The sequence below is a fragment of the Pezoporus flaviventris genome, unplaced genomic scaffold (genome assembly GCF_033815535.1).
Source record: "Pezoporus flaviventris isolate CSIRO_AGI_PZ_B2104156 unplaced genomic scaffold, CSIRO_AGI_Pfla_v1 ptg000045l, whole genome shotgun sequence".
Classification (NCBI taxonomy): domain Eukaryota; kingdom Metazoa; phylum Chordata; class Aves; order Psittaciformes; family Psittacidae; genus Pezoporus; species Pezoporus flaviventris.
This window is the reverse complement of record NW_026892593.1, coordinates 20067442-20087140: the sequence shown is the minus strand read 5'-3', so window position 1 is coordinate 20087140 and position 19699 is coordinate 20067442. Positions and strand designations below refer to the sequence as shown.

The following is a 19699-nucleotide window of genomic DNA, read 5'->3' as shown; positions in this document are numbered from 1 at the left end:
CATCTGAATTCTTGCTCAAAGTCTATTCTGAATGAAGACAGTAAAACCTCCACATAATTGCCAATCCTTCCTCAGAAAAGCAGAAACATATATGTCTGTAGTATCTTTGAGTCAAATGACATCATACTTTCCATCAGAACACTAACAGCCTTCTATGAGGACTGAATTTTACTAGTGAGTACCTTCATAAAAAAAGTCAGGGTCCTGCAAGATTTCACCAGGAATCACAGGTAAAGCAAGTAGTGATATTTGAGATTCACTAGGCTGAAGTCTCTGTGGTTTTGTCCTGGAAAAAAAAAATAATTTAGCTTCAGGATTTTGCTCTTACAGTTAAAAACATCATGGTAAGATATTATAAGCAACATAAGTATCTGTGATTATTTTATTTTAAATAGCAGGTGTTAATCTGTATGTCACTGTCAAATTCCGACTATGATAACAGCAGGCAGCTTTCTTGTGCTCCCTTATTAGATTTTTATTAAAAAAGAAAAGGAAAGAAAAAAAGAGACAAAAAGAAAAAAAAACCCAGCTTGCTTGAGCCTGCTTGTCTTTCTGCTTTCAAAGAAATGCAGTACATGTAGGATCAACTGTATCTTTAAGTTCAGTCTTTCTGTTTTTCTCATGTTACGACAGTAAAATGTAGCATTCAAATATGTCTGTTGCTCATTAATTTCTTCTATGCATTTGTCAAAGTTTCTTAAATATGCTTATGGTCATAGAATCATAGAATCATAGAATAGTTAGGGTTGGAAAGGACCTTAAGATTATCTAGTTCCAACCCCACTGCCATGGGCAGGGACACCTCACACTAGACCATGCCACCCAAGGACACCCAACAGAGCACTTCTTTCCTATCTGCATCATAAATAAGCCCTCAAAAATGCTGTCTCCAGGCTGCTTTCAAGTCTAATATTAAAATTTATATGTTTTTCAGATTTCATTTCCAAAATTATCATCCTCTTTATAACAGAAATTCATTTTCCCTGGCTATGACTTCCAATTGATTTCACATCATCATTAACTGCTATTTTAGTTTATATGCATATAAAACTGCGTTTGAGCTAAGTTGTTTCTGTGTGTTGTGGTTTAACCATCAGGCAGCCAAACACTATGCAGCCATTCACTCATTCCACCCCAGTGGGATGTGGGAGAGAATCAGAAAAATAATAAAATTCCTTTTTAAAATTGAGATAAAGAACTCAGCACTATGCCAGCTGCTAGGAAGTAAATTAATTCTGTCCCAGCTGAAACCAGGACACTATTTCATAAAAACATAAGACCACCTGTAGTGAAATAATAACACCCAGATTGGTGGAGACATGACAAAGGATATACATCCATGAAAACAGTTTATGCGGCCCTACTTTGCTTTATGATGTGTTGTCAAGACTAGTCAGTCATATGTTTGCATTTTAGACACAGCAAACAGGAAAATTTTCAAGTATTGAGGCTAAGGTGATTCTGGCTAAGTAGATTTTCATTTTCTACTGCTGGTATCTGGTCTTTTCCATTTTTAACTAAGGGTAATGAGATGCATGCTGTGTTGTTCTTAGGGAACTCCATGTGTATGTCCTAATTGAATTAAAGAAATTGGCAATCATAATAAAAATATCTGTATTATATTGTCTCAGCAAAATCCTCTGTAATTGTGGTTAATGAGTTTTTGCTGTAATATTTATGTAATTCTATTAAGATATAATAATTTTTTTATATAAGAACTTTAAAAATTGGGTCAAGAAAAAGGGGTTCTAGCAGGTAATTATTTATCTAATTAGCAGCGTACAGAAAGCTGGCTTCAATAGCAGGGAGAATATATATTTTGCTTATCACTGAGAAATACTACTCAGAGTTTAGTCTTATAATAAAGTACCATTGAGTCATGTGTAATTAAGAACAGGAAATATGAAAAGGCAATATTTGCTGAAGTACTTAAAATTCAGCTGTTAAAACAGGAATTTTAACTTATAATTTCTTAATAATATTTTAGGGTTAAGTAGTGTTTTGGACTTACAGGTGTTTAAATTTCCTAAGTGTGGTTAATTTATAATGATAGGTCTGGTTAAGAAGTGAATTCCACTATGCTTACACAATCTTTTAAAGCCTTTAAGCTATAATGGAATTTTTCACACAAAACATTTGCAACACTGAAAACGTATGTCTGCGTGCAAGTGTTGTTCTTTGGTAAAATTATAACTTGATGTATGTCTGATGCTTTAGTCATCCTGCAGACAAATGCCCCATCAACCTGAACAGTACATGACTAAGCTTTGTGCCAGACGGTAAAGAGAATGAGATATGACATATTCAACACACCTGAGTCATTATTTTGCTCATTATTGTCACACAGCTAAATGCAGAATCTTCTCTAGAGCCCTTTGTTCAAATCATATTAAATACCACGTGGCACACACAGCTACAGAAGTTTATGCAACCATATAGAAATAAATGTGGCCATAGCTACCACACATTCAATTACACTGAATAATTATTCTAATTTATTGAAGCTCTTGGGTTAGTTGAAGGATCTAAGTTTTCTTCCTGGGGCTAATCACCACTTATTTTAGCCTTTGAGTCTTCCAAGCATTTGCTGAAAATGAAGCTGACTTGTAAAAGACGGACTTTGATAGATGCTTTGATAGATGCTTTCTTATGTCCTAAACAACAAAATGTGCTTGGTCAGTTCTACAGAAGGGCAGTTTGAAAAGCAGGGGGGATTACCTACAAATGTCCTCTTTTCCACCTCATTATTTTAGGGGGAAGAAAAAGAAGGATTTGTTTATTTTTCCAAGAATTGCATGTCTGTCTTACAGCATTTTTCAACAAATAGAAAGAAGCAGACTGCTGGATGTAGTCAAGATCTTAAGGAATGGATGATCTGAGTGTGCAGACTTGCTGGTGATGTACCATCTTGGGGTGCATTGGATTACAAGTAATGCACACCTACCTTTCTACCTTCTTTAGACCTGTGACAGAGAATTCCCTCAAAATCCCAGACTCCAGAATGTGATTGGTGATACTCTCCTATGACAACTGAAAACAGACTTCAGAACTCTCCATCAGAGCTAGAGGGCAGAGACCATAGGTTTCACATACTGCAGTCCTAGTTTTAATTTGACATATCTTTCAACAGTGCTGTTATTTCACTGTGAAAGGCATAGCTGGAATTAAATGGATTTGCTTGATTCCAGTGATACAGTCCCAGTACGGCTTAAACCTATTTGAACAAAGACTTACTGACTGAAATCTAACATGGCTGCAGCAATTGACTGACATCTTTGAGCGTGACCTACAATTTTGATATGGATTTCTGTGCAATCACAAGTCCACTTTGCCTCATTTCTCTCTTCCCCACTTACTTGTCTTGAGTATTCTCTTATCAGAGCTGTTCCTCTGTGTTCAGGTTAATTTCCCTAGTGAAACAATCTGTATTCCTCACCAATGTGATGTTGCCATCTATCACATTCCTGACTCATCCTGCCCAGCTGCACCTACTTCTAGGAATAAGTATACATTCTCAGATGGACACTCAGGCACTCAAATGATAATAGCTGTCTGATCTAGTTTCCTGACCTCCTGCTTTACCTCCTCATAACAAGCTCACTTTAAGAGTGAAAACGAAGATGTTCTGAGACTCAGAGCTTACTCCTTCAAAGATGGGCTGTGTGAGGTCTCATCAGTCTTGTGATAATACTTGAAGAAGGCCCTAACAGTTATCTGTTTCTTGCAGTTATACTGACTGCTCTAAAGGAATCTTCTCTGACTCCTTTCACCCCCTTCATGTTCTCAGAATATCAGGACAACAACAATAGTACTATTCTAAGCCCCACCTGATATTTTCATGATGCCCAGCACCATGGCACCTACAGTCTAGATCTGCCACTTTAGGATGTGATCATAGCTAAGTTGTCTCTCCTGGAACTGTTTTTCTAAATGGTTGCACATAGTGACTTCTCATCTGCAGACCTGGCCAGCTAGGTATCCCAGGGCAGACTTGAAAACTCATTCATAGATCCATTGCTTATGTGTGTGGGCTGTGCAGATGCAGAAATTATAAAGCCCTACAGCACCAAAGTATTTAATAGTGTAAATTGAGTGTGTGTTGAAAGAGGGTTGTTTTGCTCTAATTTAAACATAATGAGAAAAATGATAAAGAGACTGATGAGTCAATCTCAGTCTTTGGTGCTCTGCAATGTCTGAGACTTTGAAAATATTGAGTGTGACGTTTCATACTTAAATTGCTAGAGAATGCACAGTGTTGGCAAAACAAAACATCTGTGCATCATGTTCATTGGTCTTGGCCGTGATTCTTCTTTTTTCCCATGAAGGATATTCTGTTATTTGAAATCTGTAGTAGATGAGATTAGACCAAATACAGTTAGAAGGAGAAAAGTATCTATCAGAATCTTAGTCATGGTAGAATGAAGAGTGAGATAAAAATGCCACATCTGCCAAATCAGTGCAATTAATAGCTGAAATGCTCCTTTGCAAAATCCTTATGTGCAGTGATAACAAAATGGTATCATATGTTACTACAAGTAGAAGGGAAACAATTCAGCATGTTCTACCAACTGCTTTATGTGTATGAACTAGTAGAGCCTGTTTGTTATTCTGCTAATGCTGTGTTGTGTTATTACAGCAATGTTCTCACCCACATATTGCAAGTTAATAATATCCTTGCCTGCTAATATCTGAGAACTGCTTTTAAAATAGGTATACATTTAGATAATACAGTGATGGACTTACAAAATGGAGATTAAAAAGACATGGATATAGACAGACTGGAGAGATTAAGAGATTTTGCAAGTTAAAATAATTGTTTAAAACCTCAAGTTAACCTACTTTATAATTAGAACATATCATAACCGTGGACTATCTTCTTAATTGTAAATAATTGTGTGCATGTTCACATCTGTCAGAGAGGGAAAGAGTGAATATCCAACCAGTCCTTCCAAGGGTCCAAGGATCTCTGGCTTCTGTGAGTCATGTTGCGCTCAGTTTAAAAAGGTTTCATCTGAAATAACGGGAAAGATCTGGAAATCCCCTTGCGTGTAAGAGAAGTGCTTGTGCAACACAAGCATGAACAGCAGCTGTTTAAGAATTTACTTTGTGAAGCAGCTTTGATAGGTCCAGGACAGGGGGTAACAGAACCTCTATGTGCCCAGTGCTCATTTTAATTTGTTTGCTTTTCTGCAGCCCACAATGAGCAAGGCTTGGGAAGTTCAAGCCATTGTCATGCCCATTCTTGACCCTGCCGCCAGATTGGAGTATGTTCATCTGAAACTGCTTCTGTTCTGTGGGAACCATCATTGATATACTGTAGTGGCTTATTTTTAATCAGAATAGGTTTATACTGGGAACTGGAATCAGTTCCTAAAACTGACATTCCTGAAGGTAATAGATAAATAGAGAGGTATTAGATAAGAGGAGTCCAAGATGCTTTCACCACATAAAATCTCTAAGAGAAGCTTTGGAAATGTACTCTTAAACATGTAATCTTGTGCAGTCTGAATTTTATTTGCATAACTAAATATTCAAGGTGGAAATGGTAAAGCATCAAGTCCCAAATCAAATTAAAATACCAAACAATAAAACCCATCTTACAAGGTGCCAACTACTCTGAGTGCCAGAGGTAGGAGAAGTTGCATACTGCTGTGCAGAAAACAGGGCTGTTACTGTGTTATGGCTCTATGGGGTTTCTGACTCCCAGTTTTATATTTATGCTCCTCTGTGTGGATTTCTGGTTGAGGTGATAGTGGTAATAGCTGATTACACCACAGTTTCATTGGCAAACCACAGTGAACCTGGCTTCTCTTCCCCTTTGGATTCTTGACATTGCTTAAATATTCTCTTCAGCAGGAGGAAATGCTAGTTCTAGCCACTAAATATAGGAAAATTACATTAAAAAATCACATACGCTAAGTTCTGTGGTCTCCACATACAGAGATGTTTGATTTCTCAGGAGAGTCTACAGAATGAGTAGTAGCAAGCCCCAATCTGACTTGTTCATTCACTTGCAGGTTCAGAGCTGCCCAGTGAAAACTGCTATACTTGAAGTACTTCTGTCTTTTTGACAGCACTTCTAACTCCCTTCAGGCCACAATGCTTCCTGGTGGTCACATCATACATGCCAGGACTCTGTTCATGTCTTCCACCAAAATAACCCTCTTTCTCCACCCCCTCTGAAATTGCAGAAAGGCCATCTCTCTACAAAAAAGTCAACAGCTCTGTGTGTGTGTGTGTGTGTGTCTTTGTGTGTGTGTGTACGTGTTACTTTGGTGTAAATTCTGGTGAATCACACTTATGGAATACATTTTAATGAAGACATGCTGTGTAGGAACAAACCACATAAAAAACTGGATGAAAGAAAGCAGGAAGCTGCAAGCAGCCACAAGAGGCTCTATACTAGCAGCTGAAAGTGAACTTAAGCAATAGAAATTATCAAGTATGAAAAATGCAGGGCTGTGCAGCTATAGCCATCTATAACTTGTACTTTTCACCTTTTGAAATGTATCTTTTTGTTAATCAGATCACACAGTTTACTAAAGGGGAACTTTAATATTGAGATGTCATGGCTGAAGAGCTGGCAGCTCACAGTGATATTTCTTGAACCTTATGAGAAGGGTTTAAAAGACCTTCAGATTATCTGTGTTCTTTTCTTAGCTTTTGGGTTTTGGAGTGTATAACTTCTAAGTAAATCCTATCCTTTTCCATCCAAAGATTCTCTTTATAGGTGACTCAACTAACAGAGGGATGATGTACTATCTTATAGAAAGAGTGAATAAGACTCTTCAGGAATGGCAAAAGACTCATGATGTTAAATGTTATCATAATATCAACAAGGGGAAAACATTCATCAGTTACTCCTACTACCCCCAGTTTTGGATAAGCTCAAACCAGAGACCAACTTTTGAAAAAGCCCTAGAACAACTGCTGCAGAGGTACCGTACAAACTCTATTGCCAGCTCGCTTGTATTCTCATTCTAGTCACAAATGTGTTTAACAGATTTTACAATTAAAGTCAGTAAACAATTAAACATAACGTGTGCAGGCTGTATTGTGTGGTTGAAAAATAGTAGAAAATGACATCAGGCCTCTGATCCGGATGCCAGATACAGTTCATTGAAATGCAATGCAATGCAGTTAAAATGTTTGCCATCTGTTTTAAGGTAACATGTGTTGTTTTTCCTTTCTGGGTTTCAGATCACGTCCCCTGGAGAACACAGACCAGACTGTATTAGTTGTAGGTGGTGTTCAGTGGCTTAATTCCAATCATCTGCAAATTATCCAAAAGGTGTTGAGCAGGTAATGCTATGTACTTGGTATTATTCCGAGTCTTGATATAATAAATTACAAAAACCAACTTAACAAACCACTTCATTTGTTTTCTCATGTGTGTGCACTTAAATGACTTTGAAAAACTCAGTGAAAAAGACACTAAAATGCAGTGTCTTTTGATGTTTCTGTTAAGTAAAATCTGTGAACTTTTTTTTAATTTGCCAAACAGGGAAAACCTGTCAAATATCCTGGTAATTATCAAATCCATAGGGATGGGCTTTCACCTACCAGTGGATGGAATACATTCTCTATCACAGGTAAGCTACAGTACATTTAGAGTGCATTTTCGTGGAAGACTTGTCATTTCAGCAATAATTTTACTGTCTGGTCAAAATATGTTACAACCTCTGCTGAGCAAGCTTTAAATGGATCAAAGAGAGATTAATGTTTGTATTTTCGCATACTGCTTGCTAATATGGATTCAAACCAATTTGCCGTATTTCACGGATTCCACGCTGTTTGAACAGCTATGCTCAGTCAGCCATCCCAAGAACCAGAAGAAGCTCCAATATTATAAGATGCTGAAGATGAGGAATTGAGCCAGGAATAGGCAGATTTCTCCTCATACCACATTGAGAACGGGCCCTCCTCAGGCTTCCTTCGTTGTTACTACTGGATCAGATTCAGTGGTCTGGCTGCATTGCACAGCTATCCATAAATCCATTTTAACCAGCCTATGAAACCAGAACATTACAGAGCAGTTGGAATGTAGTGGTGAATCTAGTCTGTTATTTGTATGTCAGTGGGGTGTTACAGTCAGTTTAAATCATATCCAAGACTCTCAGAGTAACAGATGGGCCCATTTCAATGCGCTGTGTAACTCATTCAATTCAATATTTTTATTTACAATTTGAAGGGTGGCTCTCCATTGAACTGTCCATAGAAAATATGTGGATGACACAGGGATGGGAAGAGCTGGAGGGCAAAAAGAAGTAAATGGTGCCTACTAGAGCTGTGCATAATGTTCCAGCTATTCACAGGTGTTGAAAAGAGAAAATTATTTGCTCTCATAGTTTAAGTACAGCACTCCTATCACACTGGGGACTGGTGCCCACATCTTTTCTGCAGCCGTAACACACTGTTGTAGGACCTACTGCTACTCTCACCCTTCTTTTTGCTATGGAGACTGCCCTGTCATATTTTCCCCATTCTTTCTAAGTTAGTATTATCTGCCTTGTCTCTACTGAATGTCTTCTTATTGCTTCCAACCATTTCCTTAATTTATCTGGATGATCAAATTAGGATGCATTAGGGAAATTGTTGGCATCAACATGAAGAAATGTCGTGGCTTCTCCCATGGCTTTCAGCAGAGTTCACTCCTAGGAAGAAGAAGCAGAACTTTGATCAAAGGAAGGTGAGGCAATGATAGGAGGAGTATTATGGTTTCCCAGGTTTACCTTTTTCTGTTTCTTATCCAGTAAATTTATGAAACTCCAGAAATCAACTACATTGACCAGCGTAACTTACGTTCTCTTGCCTTTCAATACCGGAATCACATGCCAAATTATCCATGTGGTTTTGGTGCTCTGGACTTCCGGATTACGCCAGCTACTCTCAAAGCCCTTCTGCCTGCAATGTCAAATCCACCACTTTGCCAAATTTATGGCTAACATTTTTGTATTCCTGGCCTTCCTGCATCATCTTTAGAAATAACAATCTGTTCTTCGGTGTAACCATTTCTAAGATGCCCATGGCTCTATACTCATTTTTAAGAAACAGTCTCAATGAGTTTGATTTGAAGATTAATTTTAATTTACAGGAACAATTTCACCATTCACTACAGACAACTTTATAAAAGGATTTTTTTTTTTTTTACACCTCACATTAGCTAAGTACATATTAAAACCAGTTATGCAATAATTATGAACAGCAGTAAAATCTTCGTATGAAAGAAGCTTCACAACTGCTGAAAAGTAATTATAATTCCTGCAAAAATCTACAACAGCCTTGGAGTAATAGCTGTTTCAAGAGTGAATATATAGTAATTCATGTCTGGAGCATAACATAAAAAGGACATGGAGCTGTTGGAGCAAGTCTAGAGGAGGCCATGAGGATGATCAAGGGACTGGAGCACCTCCTGTATGAAGACAGGCTTTGAAAATTGAGTCTGTTCACCTGGGGGAAGAGAAGGCTGCGTGGAGACCACATAGCAGCCTTCCAGTATCTGAAGGGGGCCTACAAGGATGCTGGAGAGGGACTCTTCATCACTGTAGTGACAAGACAAGGGGTAATTGGTCTAAACTTATACAGGGGAGATTTTGGTTAGATATAAGAAAGAAGTTCTTTACTGTGAGAGTGGTGAGGCATTGGAACAGGCTGCCCAAGGACATTGCGAGCGTTCCATCCCTGGCAATGTTCAAGGCCAGGTTAGACAGAGCCTTGAGTGACCTGGTCTAATGTGAGGTGTCCCTGCCCATGGCAGGGGGGGTGGAACTTGATGACCTTAAGGTCCTTTCCAACCCTAACTATTCTATGATCCTATAATTCTATACTTGCTTTACTGAAAATGCAGTCTTGCTATTCACTTCCATGGCAGAATAAAGTAACTTTTAAACAGTCCTTCTGACAAGACGCTACAATATTTTGTCTGGAATGCAGGCACAAATACAAAACCTGTGGAATGAAAACTTGGTTATTCTGGATACAGCAAAAAATTTTGGCTATGAAGTTGTTGACACCTTCGTCATCACCATGGGACGTTACAAAGAATTCCTGCAAGGGAAGTGTGGCTGCCATTTCCATGAGGTAATAGTTTACACCTATATCATTCCCAGATATTTAAGAGAGATTTTAACTGCCAGGTGCTTAGAAACAAAACTGTACACAATGAGGTTTGCATCTATAACTCAAAGTTAGGCCTGAATTTAAACCTCAGGGATAGCAGTTTGTAGAGCAGCACTTGTCCCTTGCTGCTCAGAGTGCAACAACACCCAAGGACAGGCTGAACTGCTGTAGTGGTGATTCCTTGAAATAAAATCAGGCATGCTCTTCTGCAAAGGATGTTGCATGGTTTCCAGGTTGTTGTATTATTTGCTGTGTGTTTTGTATTGATACCGCTTGTGTACGGACCCAGTTTATCTTTTTGCCACACCTCTGTCACACAAGTTTTGTCTTAAGCCTTCCTCACTGAGCAGCTGAGCAGACTCCCATCAAACCATAGGTACATCTAAAATGGAGCTTAAAATTGAAAGACCAGTCTTACTGCTGTAGATCTGTTTTCATATGTCTGAGAAAGATTTATCTGGGATAGTTATAGTGGTTGACTATACAAATAGAAGTGTAAATGTCACTTGTTGTCTCTCAGACCCATAATTCTCCTTTCTTCTTTTTCTGAAATCTACAGAAATTCTGTCTTCTGTTTTATAATTACTCAGCTGGTGAAACAAAGACATCAAAAATATATGAGTAGGGCAATTGAGAATATATTATTTTGTTCATTTGAAGCTCTGGCAAGGAATGCTCACAATATATTACAAATGACAGGAGTCCATGGATTAAATCAAAAATGAATAAGCAAACACATTATTATATCTAGGCACAAAATCAGCCAAGAGGCTGCCAAACCAGTGGAAGTAAAGAGTTTGAAAACCAAGATATTTAAAGTTTTACTGGTTTCCTTTAAGATGTATTTTGAGTATGTGTTATGTCTTTTTATAGTGAATGCTCTTCCCCATCAGCAAAAGAAGGATCTGTTTCAGTTTGGAATTTCTTGTACCTTATGTATATATAGCAAATGAAGAAGTGCACCTCTGGCTTAGTGTAGGTGACCCTGAATTAAAACAGGTTATAAATGTTGAGTAGCAAGTGATCAGATACCCTCTACCATTAGGCTGATGACAGTAATTTTTCCATATGATAGTTGAACTACCATAAGAACTGCCACCGACACCACCAGATTTTCCTACAGCTTCTAACCAAGCTCTTCCTCATATCCATGACACCAGTTTGTTGGTGTAAATGGCCAGTTCCCAGTTTCCTGGTATGAGCGGTTAGTCTACTGAGAATCCAAACACATCATTGATTCCCCAGAAAAGATCCATGAATCTTACATTACGTCCTTTGGAAACCTGAAAAAGCTTTGAGGAATAAAGGAGGCTCATATCTTTCCAGGTACTTAACTCCTGATTCACAGTCAAAATATTTCTTCAGTGAAAACTGGAATCATGCACTCAGACATGGTCAGTAGTCCCCTGCCTCAATTCATTGCTGGATATAAGGACAGAGAAGCCTTCTGCTAACTCTTTAGTTAAAGTCATGTTTCACAGAGTGGGAGATTGCCTGTGAAGCTACAAGGATCTTCATTTTTATTAATCGAATATGGGTTGTCTTTTTTACAAAAGACTAGGAAACTACCACAATTTATTCTGTTAAAACCTGTCTAGGGCAATAAAACTTGAACTGTCGTATCTTTCAGGAAGATTGCATTTCCTCTGAGTGATCAAACTAGGCATGGCAGGTGCAAGTTCTTCCATAGAATGAAATATAGAATGAGAAGAAATTGTTACCAAAAAGCTTGAAAGGAAAAAAGGGTACAACGAAGGATGCCTCTTTGACATCAAGATTTAATGAATTTATGGTGTTCCACAGTCAGCTGGGGGCTTTGAGCCTGTAAGAAGCTACTACTTAGAAGAAATCTCAGGATTTTGGTTAAGGACTAAAAATGACACAAGCAAGTTGATGTGTCGTTTAGAAGACAGAACTCCATAAGTTATGTCTTATGGAGAAAATTAGAGCTATCAAAATTGCATAAATATTAAAAAGACTATCACCAACACAAGTGAAAGGCTAGCATTTTTCCAGCATGAATTTAGAATTTGTTTTCCATCAAAACAAATTAATTCAAATAAGAGATACCACCAAATGTTTTCTTAATCTCTCAAGAGAAGGATAAAATCCTTTTGCTTATTTTGCCAAGTCATACCTATTTTTGTGTAAGCCTCACTCTTGGCCAAGCCTGTTCCCAGGACCTGGACTTGGGCAGGGTTAGTACAGAAGCTCCATAGAGCTTCACAGATACAAAGGTGGGCCATGAGACCAAGACTGAAGTGGAAGCACCAATTTTTGCTGTGAAGAAAGGTCAGGACAGCTATGATATATTTTCCATAAAAAGCCAAAAAAAGCAAAAATCTAAAAAAAAGGTTTCCTTCATCAGGCACCCACAGTATACACTGGAAAACAAAATATACTGTGGCTAATTAAACTTAGGAGTATTTTAAACAAAACAAACTGAAATTCAGTGGTGATGATAGTAAAATTCAAGCATAGGCTCCAGTGTGTCCTTGTGGTGTCTGCTGGCCAAGGACTAGCATAACAATCCTGGCTATTTTCTCTCAGCCGCAGCAGTCACCTTTACATAAAGCAGAATAAAAAAAGTTAATAACTATAAGGCTTTGCTTTTTCTCCTTAAGTATCACAGAGAGATAATATCAGAAGCAAAATACCAGGTAACAATGTATTTCCAAAAGAGAGTGGGGAGACAGTGAGCTGCCATTGGTTGGGACTGTGCTCCAGTGTGAGGCTCACTGGGACTAAGCACAGTTGTGGGAGCATTATCAGACCCATCTGACCTTATGTGTTGTGTGTCAGCCTCACAGCTGGTTTCCACCTCAGGCTCCTCAGCAGCTCACATGTTTTCAGCCTATTGCCGTGGCCTCTGTCCTGCTTTGGGACCAAACACAGCAGGCATGGTTAGTTAACCAATCCTTTAATCTACACTGCTCAGTACATGAGAGAGGCACGAACACAGCTCAGTTCAAATGGAGCTGGAAAAGGGGAGCAAGTCACCGAGCAGATATTTATGCAATGGATAAATAGTCCTGTGGAGTAAATGCCTCCTTCCGTTTTACTCAGACAGCTATGTTGACCCTTTTTTGCCTAGAACCCAGATGTTGATGTCTTCATGGGTCACTGCTGGTGCTCCCCATTTCCACAGAGCTTTCAAGTGAAACAGGGAGCTTCAAAGTAAAATATTTCAGTTGCTTTGTATGGAACTGGGTGGAAAACAGCAGGGCGTGATCAGTCATCAGCATTTTTCATGCGCTCCTCCATCATTTAGTATGAGCTCATGTGCAGATTTGTCCTTGCTTCCCTGCCAGAGGAATCTCAACCGAGAGTATGTGTTTCTGGGGAGGATCAGGGGAGAATTTGGCTCCCAGAGCTGTTAATGAGGCTTGAGAGGTCGTTGTGCCTGAAAGAAGCATAGATGTGCTTGAGAGAATCCATCAGCCACCAAAAAACCAGAATTGATCCTTGAGGAAAGCAGAAAGAAAGTCCTTGAATGCTTTTGATACCTCATTAGTTTTAACAGTTTTGTCATCAGTTTATTTCTGCATCTTGGCAAGTCGAGTTTCATCAGGTGCTAAAGCAGTTTGCACTAGGAAAATGGAATTTTGCCTTCGAGGACAGAGCCAAGAACACTGTGTAAAACCAGCACTTTTCATGTTTTAGGAAACCAGATGAAATAGATTAACTCTACTGCTTTGTACTTTCACTTTCTTTCTCTTAAAAAAAATTATTCCTAAACTCGCAGAATGCAGCACCCCTCTTTAAATGCCATCTGAGCTAAAGCACAGCCATGTGGGAATGGAGGGCTGGCCATTCTGTGCAGTCAGAAAACAGGAATTGAAATGCATTCAGCTGTTCTCATTTAATTCTCACTAGCTGGCCAAACAGAAAACTACTTCTCCCGATTGTCCTGAGAAATTATTGTGAGTTCCCACCAACCCACTTCAGAGGGCCTTGGGTCACCCTGATAGCATAGAAATACACAGCTCTGTAGACCCTACGATCTTCACTCAGATTACCAATGGATTATATCAACCTAGGACAAAAGATCTTTCATATGTCTGTCACTTTCTGCCCAAACATCCTTCTCGGTCTATGCACACATGCAAACCTGACTTTTTAATTACCTCGTTCTTCACAAATGCTTATGGAGAAGTACATTGGCCAGCAATTATAAAGACCTTTATGGAACCTATATTTCAATTCAAATTTATTTCCTAATTTAATGGCAATGAATTCACAGTCACAGTATAAAAACTAGCAACCTTGAGATTTGGTATCTCAATCACTGCCTGGCTGCTGGATGAATATTAGATTACATTCCTGGGAGATTATGCCTAACAGGAATGCAGTTTGGGTGACTGGTTCAAGGTGGCATCGTTCTGAAGTAGTTGTAAAATCTAAGGCACTAATTTAGAAAAATGAACCTGCAGTAATTGCATGAAAACAAATAACAGCGCTTGGCTTAGCTGTATCAAATTGATCAGAGGATATATTAATTTTCTATGTGGATAATATTTGGTCTTTTTTAGTTCAGCCAGCTCCCTCATAGCCTTTTTGCCCAGTCATTCAAGCCTTTGAACATGTTAATCCTTCACATTTAATTTTGTTCGAATTGTTTCATTAATTATGAGCTTCATTACATATGAACATTGGTTTCAATTGTTCAGTAACCCTAAATATACATGACCTTTTAAAAAAGTTAATATGCTTCTGCATAAAAATGTGCATTAATAAATGAAATCTGCTTTTTCAAATGTCTGCTGTGATTGATCAAGTCAGAAAATTGATGGGCATAAGAGCTACCAAGTCAACATGATATTTTGAAAATAGGTTAACCACTTGGCCCCTTTTCTGCTTTCTCTGCATTTGCCAATGCCAGGGTCAGGGTCCTTTGTCCTGCATCTGTGCTAGGTCCTGAAGTTTTGTCTCTCTTGACGTTGCTTCATTATTCATCAATGACTGTGTTTTCACTGAGATGAGACCTTCAGCATTTCACAGGAGATCACCCCCCCAGTCATTAGTCTACTGACAACCCTACCTTTCACTTTCTCTCTCATTAGTCCCACAGCTGTTTGTTTATACCATACAGATTGAACATGGTATACCCAAAAATATATGCATATTTGGGAGACAAGGAGGAGCATTCTTCTGTAGTAAGTCACTGAACCACATTGTGGTTATGTGAGGGTGATGCCCTGGGGAAAGGGATGTTAAACTGCACTGTAACTCCCTTCTTGGAGAAACATGACACGAGTGTTTTCATCTTAACATGGAGCTGGGCTGGGTTTGCAGCAAGATCTGAGAGTGAAACATTCTCACAGGAATCACAGCTGAAACACAGCATGTGTTCCTCAGGTGCTTGGGATCAGAGCAGGATTTAAACCTTCCTGCAAGTCAGGGATGTCTTAAGTTTATTTTTTTCCCATGGTAAATACACAGACAAGTTATTATCTCTGAATTTTGTTGTTCAGATAAATTGTCCCTAATGAAGAGAATGGTCTAGTATATAAAGGCATTACGGAATCAACCAACTGAGTATAATGGGCCTATACATAGATTTCAAGGCTCAAGTGAATAAAATTTTGCGCTTTAGTTAGTATGTAACATAAAAAGCTGGCTCACTAAAATACTGTTTGTGAGCAAATTGCAGCTCAAGGTAAGAGTGTCAGGATCTGCTTTGTGGAGAACTGTCTGAGCATTTCTGTGCACACAGCTGTGTATCTATCCTTCTAGGTGCAGGCAGAAAGCACTCACATATGTCACTTCTATTGCAGGTGGTGAAATCCAATCCCTCTGAAGAAAGTCCACACATAACAATGACGTTATCAAGGCACTACACACTGGGGAAATATTTCGGCAGTCAAAGCAAGCCATCACAACTGCAGGACTATGCAACAAATTCACAGTCCCCATATCATGTCCGAGGTCCAATAAATCAAGTTTATTCTGAAATCCTTCTCAGCAGGCTCTGTGCGAGTAGGAGGGAGATTGTCAGCACATAGCCTCTGCTGAATATAGTACTGGGACTCGAGATGTGCCACTATGTGAGTGATAGTAGTGAAAGACCATGGTGAATTTCTGACATGCTTCTTTGATTGGCTGTACAGACACCAACAGTTTGGGACACATGGCATTTTCCCTAAAACTTTATGAAATCAAGGTATGCCTGGCAACTCTGTGGTGTCAAAATGGAAGACGGAGGTTTGCAAAGGAGAGAAGAGGGGAAGTTACTTGAACTGTTGCCAAAGGCTAGAACAGCTGCAACTCAAGCAACTGTGCATTAATGACAGTAAAGAGAAAGAAATATATACACTTGAACTATTTGGAAAGGACTGCTTTAGCTTTTCAGCACTATCTAGTTTTCTATTTATAGAGACACTGTAATATTTGAATGTATTTGGAAACTGGCTACATTCCATTTTAAAGAGTTTTATTTTATGTGGATGAGTTCGCCTTCGATGTCAAAACTTTTCTGTTTAGACACTTGGTTTATACAATTTGAAAATGCCTATTAGCCTTTTACTGAGGATGACAAGTTTTGAACTCCAGTGTTTTTAGTGAAAACACACCCCTTCTTTGCATCTTAGGTGGAATAGATGTCTACTCTATTTTTTGCATGTTCTAAAGCTAATCTAGAGATAGATTACTTAGACTCGAGACTGATTACAATTGTCTTGATATAACATGTAAATATATCGAATATGTTAACATAACCCTTACTTATGGTGTCACTTTAGGAGAGTGGCCATATGCAGGAATACTGCTTAGATATGTGCTTCAGTGTCTACCTTGGCTAGTAAGCCAAGCAAGTATTCTCCCAGCATGGAAGTGCCATTTCTTTAATGATTTATTATAAAACACTGCCAATGTGTGAAGCCAGAACAACAAACGGAAGAAAAATACCCTTTGCAAGCACACATAAGAAGTTCAGGATATGGTTTTTAATCTGTCATGAGGAATGCGTGATATGATGGGAGCATGATGTACTGCCTTGTGTCTCATGCATAGCAGGGACAAGACCTTTTCTGAATGCCAGTTTCATGCTGTAGCCCAGCTACATCACTCATGTTTGCAGACCTACTCTGGGTGAAACCCCAAGGAAAGGTTTTACCACTGCAGGGGGGAGCTGTCTGCTGATCTGCCACAACATTGGCAGCACACTCATTCACAGTTGTGTTGCCCTGATGGGAAAACAAGTATGATCGAGGCTTAGCAGCTGGGTGATGAGTTAATGGCACCCATAAGACTGTTCTGCCTTCAAATTATCCAGTTAATATCCAGTATCTTTATGAATCCAGTCATGGAGCAGGGAATCAAGACACCTCTTTCTCCCATCATACACTAGAGAGGGGAGTCAGAACCAGGTAAGTACAAGTCTAATGAAGGATCCACCAAGCTCTGAGGCATGCTTCCTCCTTTACAATTTTACATATAATCCTCCACTAGCTTCTGCTGTCTTTGGGAAAGGAAGCTGCAAGCAATGTCAGTGAACAAACAAATAAGCACAGAACTAATCACCATTTTACAGGCCTTAGTAGCCCACAGTGTATAGTCCTGCTCCTATATAGAAGTAGGGCTAGAAATTCATGACACCATATTTGGGATTTGCCAAAGATCCTTACACTCACCACAGTTTGTATCCCTAGCTATAGTTTTGTACATTCTTGCTTCAGATAATATATGTGAAGATATAATGGGAAATTGTCATGCAATATGGAGTTTGGCTTCCCTAGATGATACAAAGATCCTCCAAAAGAGGATTTGACATATCTAACTTAGGAGACTTTCTGCTATACTGACAAAGCTCCTAATTCTACTTCTGTTAAGGTTTTTTGTGTAGCTCGTTTAAATCCACATGCTGTTATTGTTCTGTACACAGTTGTTTTTAAAGCATAAACTGGGGGTTTATGTTTTTGGGTTTTTTTATCAAAGCCTATTTCTGAAACATCAGCTATAATGATGAAAAGGAACAAGCTGACTTTGTTATACTGCAGCTGATATCAGCAAATGTGCAAATCATCACTTCTGCTTTCACCACAATATGGTTTATATGTGCTGTACACCCAGATGTCTTAATGTTTTCCAAATCTTAATGTTTTCCAATTGTATCAAGTGGATATTTCCTGTGTGTTTTCTATTTTTTACATGTCTATGTACATATATATGTCTGTAAAAAGCCATTGGCAAATTGATCTTTATTTAAAGGAGTTCTTTGAATGAGTTTTTCCAACACTATATATGATCCATGTAATATTAGGAATAAACAAAGGGAAAACTAAAACAGGCAGACTAAAACAGGTGCCAATGTACATTTTTCATTATTTAACTTGTTTAAAATACATCTAGCATTTGTAGGTATGCAAAAAAGGAGAGCTGAGATCGAAGTGGAAGCATTGCTTGCTAATACACATTAAAATTCACAGATTAAGACAATAAAAAAATTTACCATGTTTGAATTCCAGTGAATGTGTTGCTATCAATGGTTTACTCTATATTTATCACATCTGCTGTGACATTTTGCCTGAATAACCATTAAAGTGTTCCTGCTATTTTAAGACTGATTGATAATGCAGAATTTTTCCCTCCATATATTTACCTTAGTCCCATTACTTACCATAAAAATAGCAAAGGACCTAATTGTCAAGATGAGTTCCACCTCCTAATACAGGCATGAATGGCCCTGGAACTGGTACTAGGACTGAAATAATCAAGTTGGGGAAAAAGTACACCAGGAAGTGGTGTTCCCTGATCAATATCTGCCCAGTAGCACACAGAGTTTGGCCTGTAACCAGAGTATTCTTTCAGCTACAAGTAGAGAGACTGAAAGTGTGCTGGAAATACATAGATAGATAGATAGATAGATAGATAGATAGATAGATAGATAATTCCAACATGCACAGCATCGATCTCAGCTATTATTATTGTTGCATTCCTTTAAACTTCAGCTGAAGCTACAGTATGATGTACCAGTGTCCAATGAGTTATAACTCCTTATCTCCACGTAACTGCATAGGTGTCGAACAGTGATTTGGGTTTGAGCCTTGCAGGACAGATGGCCCCCATGATCAAGTTCATCTCAGTGAGTGTCTTTGGAATAACTGGCTGTAATAAAACATATTTTCCTATTTGTAGGAAAATGCCTTGACAAGTCAGCTCTGTCATTGGAGACCATATATTTCAAATATAGCAAGGTGCTGAAAGAATGGACTACAAATACCAATTTACACTTAGTATTAATTTGAAAATGTTAATCTTTAGAATAATCACTTTCACACTGTTAAATATAAGGCCTTTGTTTTTCTGTTCTGTGACATATTAAAGAGACATCAAAGTCAATTTATTTGCTTGGTGGGTGGGGTAGTGGGGCATCCAATTACCTCAAGGTTGAAATAACCACTTGTAGTTGCTTCTGCTACTATGCTGAGCCAAAGAGAATGCTTTGAAGATGCAAATATGTGTGATATTAAGTTGACTGCAGTCCAGGGATCTTTCAGATTACTTTTTTAGAGTAAAGCAATTTTTTAGAGGTGCAGTGAGCTATTTGGCACAGAGTCAAACTGCTAAACAAGCCTCTGTA

General features: G+C 38.6%; 1 protein-coding gene across 3 annotated transcripts in view; it reads left to right on the top strand.

Moving 5' to 3' along the window:
- The window catches only part of CPED1 (cadherin like and PC-esterase domain containing 1), a 153434-nt gene extending 134757 nt beyond the window's left edge, over nt 1–18677 (top strand). For all 3 annotated transcript variants that reach the window (XM_061467629.1, XM_061467626.1, XM_061467628.1), the window contains 5 exons: nt 6718–6938; nt 7201–7302; nt 7505–7592; nt 9934–10080; nt 15897–18677. In XM_061467629.1, the coding sequence (XP_061323613.1) occupies nt 6718–6938; nt 7201–7302; nt 7505–7592; nt 9934–10080; nt 15897–16124 (786 nt within the window). In that variant the 3' untranslated portion in view covers nt 16125–18677. The remainder of the gene's footprint in view (nt 1–6717; nt 6939–7200; nt 7303–7504; nt 7593–9933; nt 10081–15896) is intronic.
- The last annotated feature ends 1022 nt before the right edge of the window (nt 18678–19699 follow it).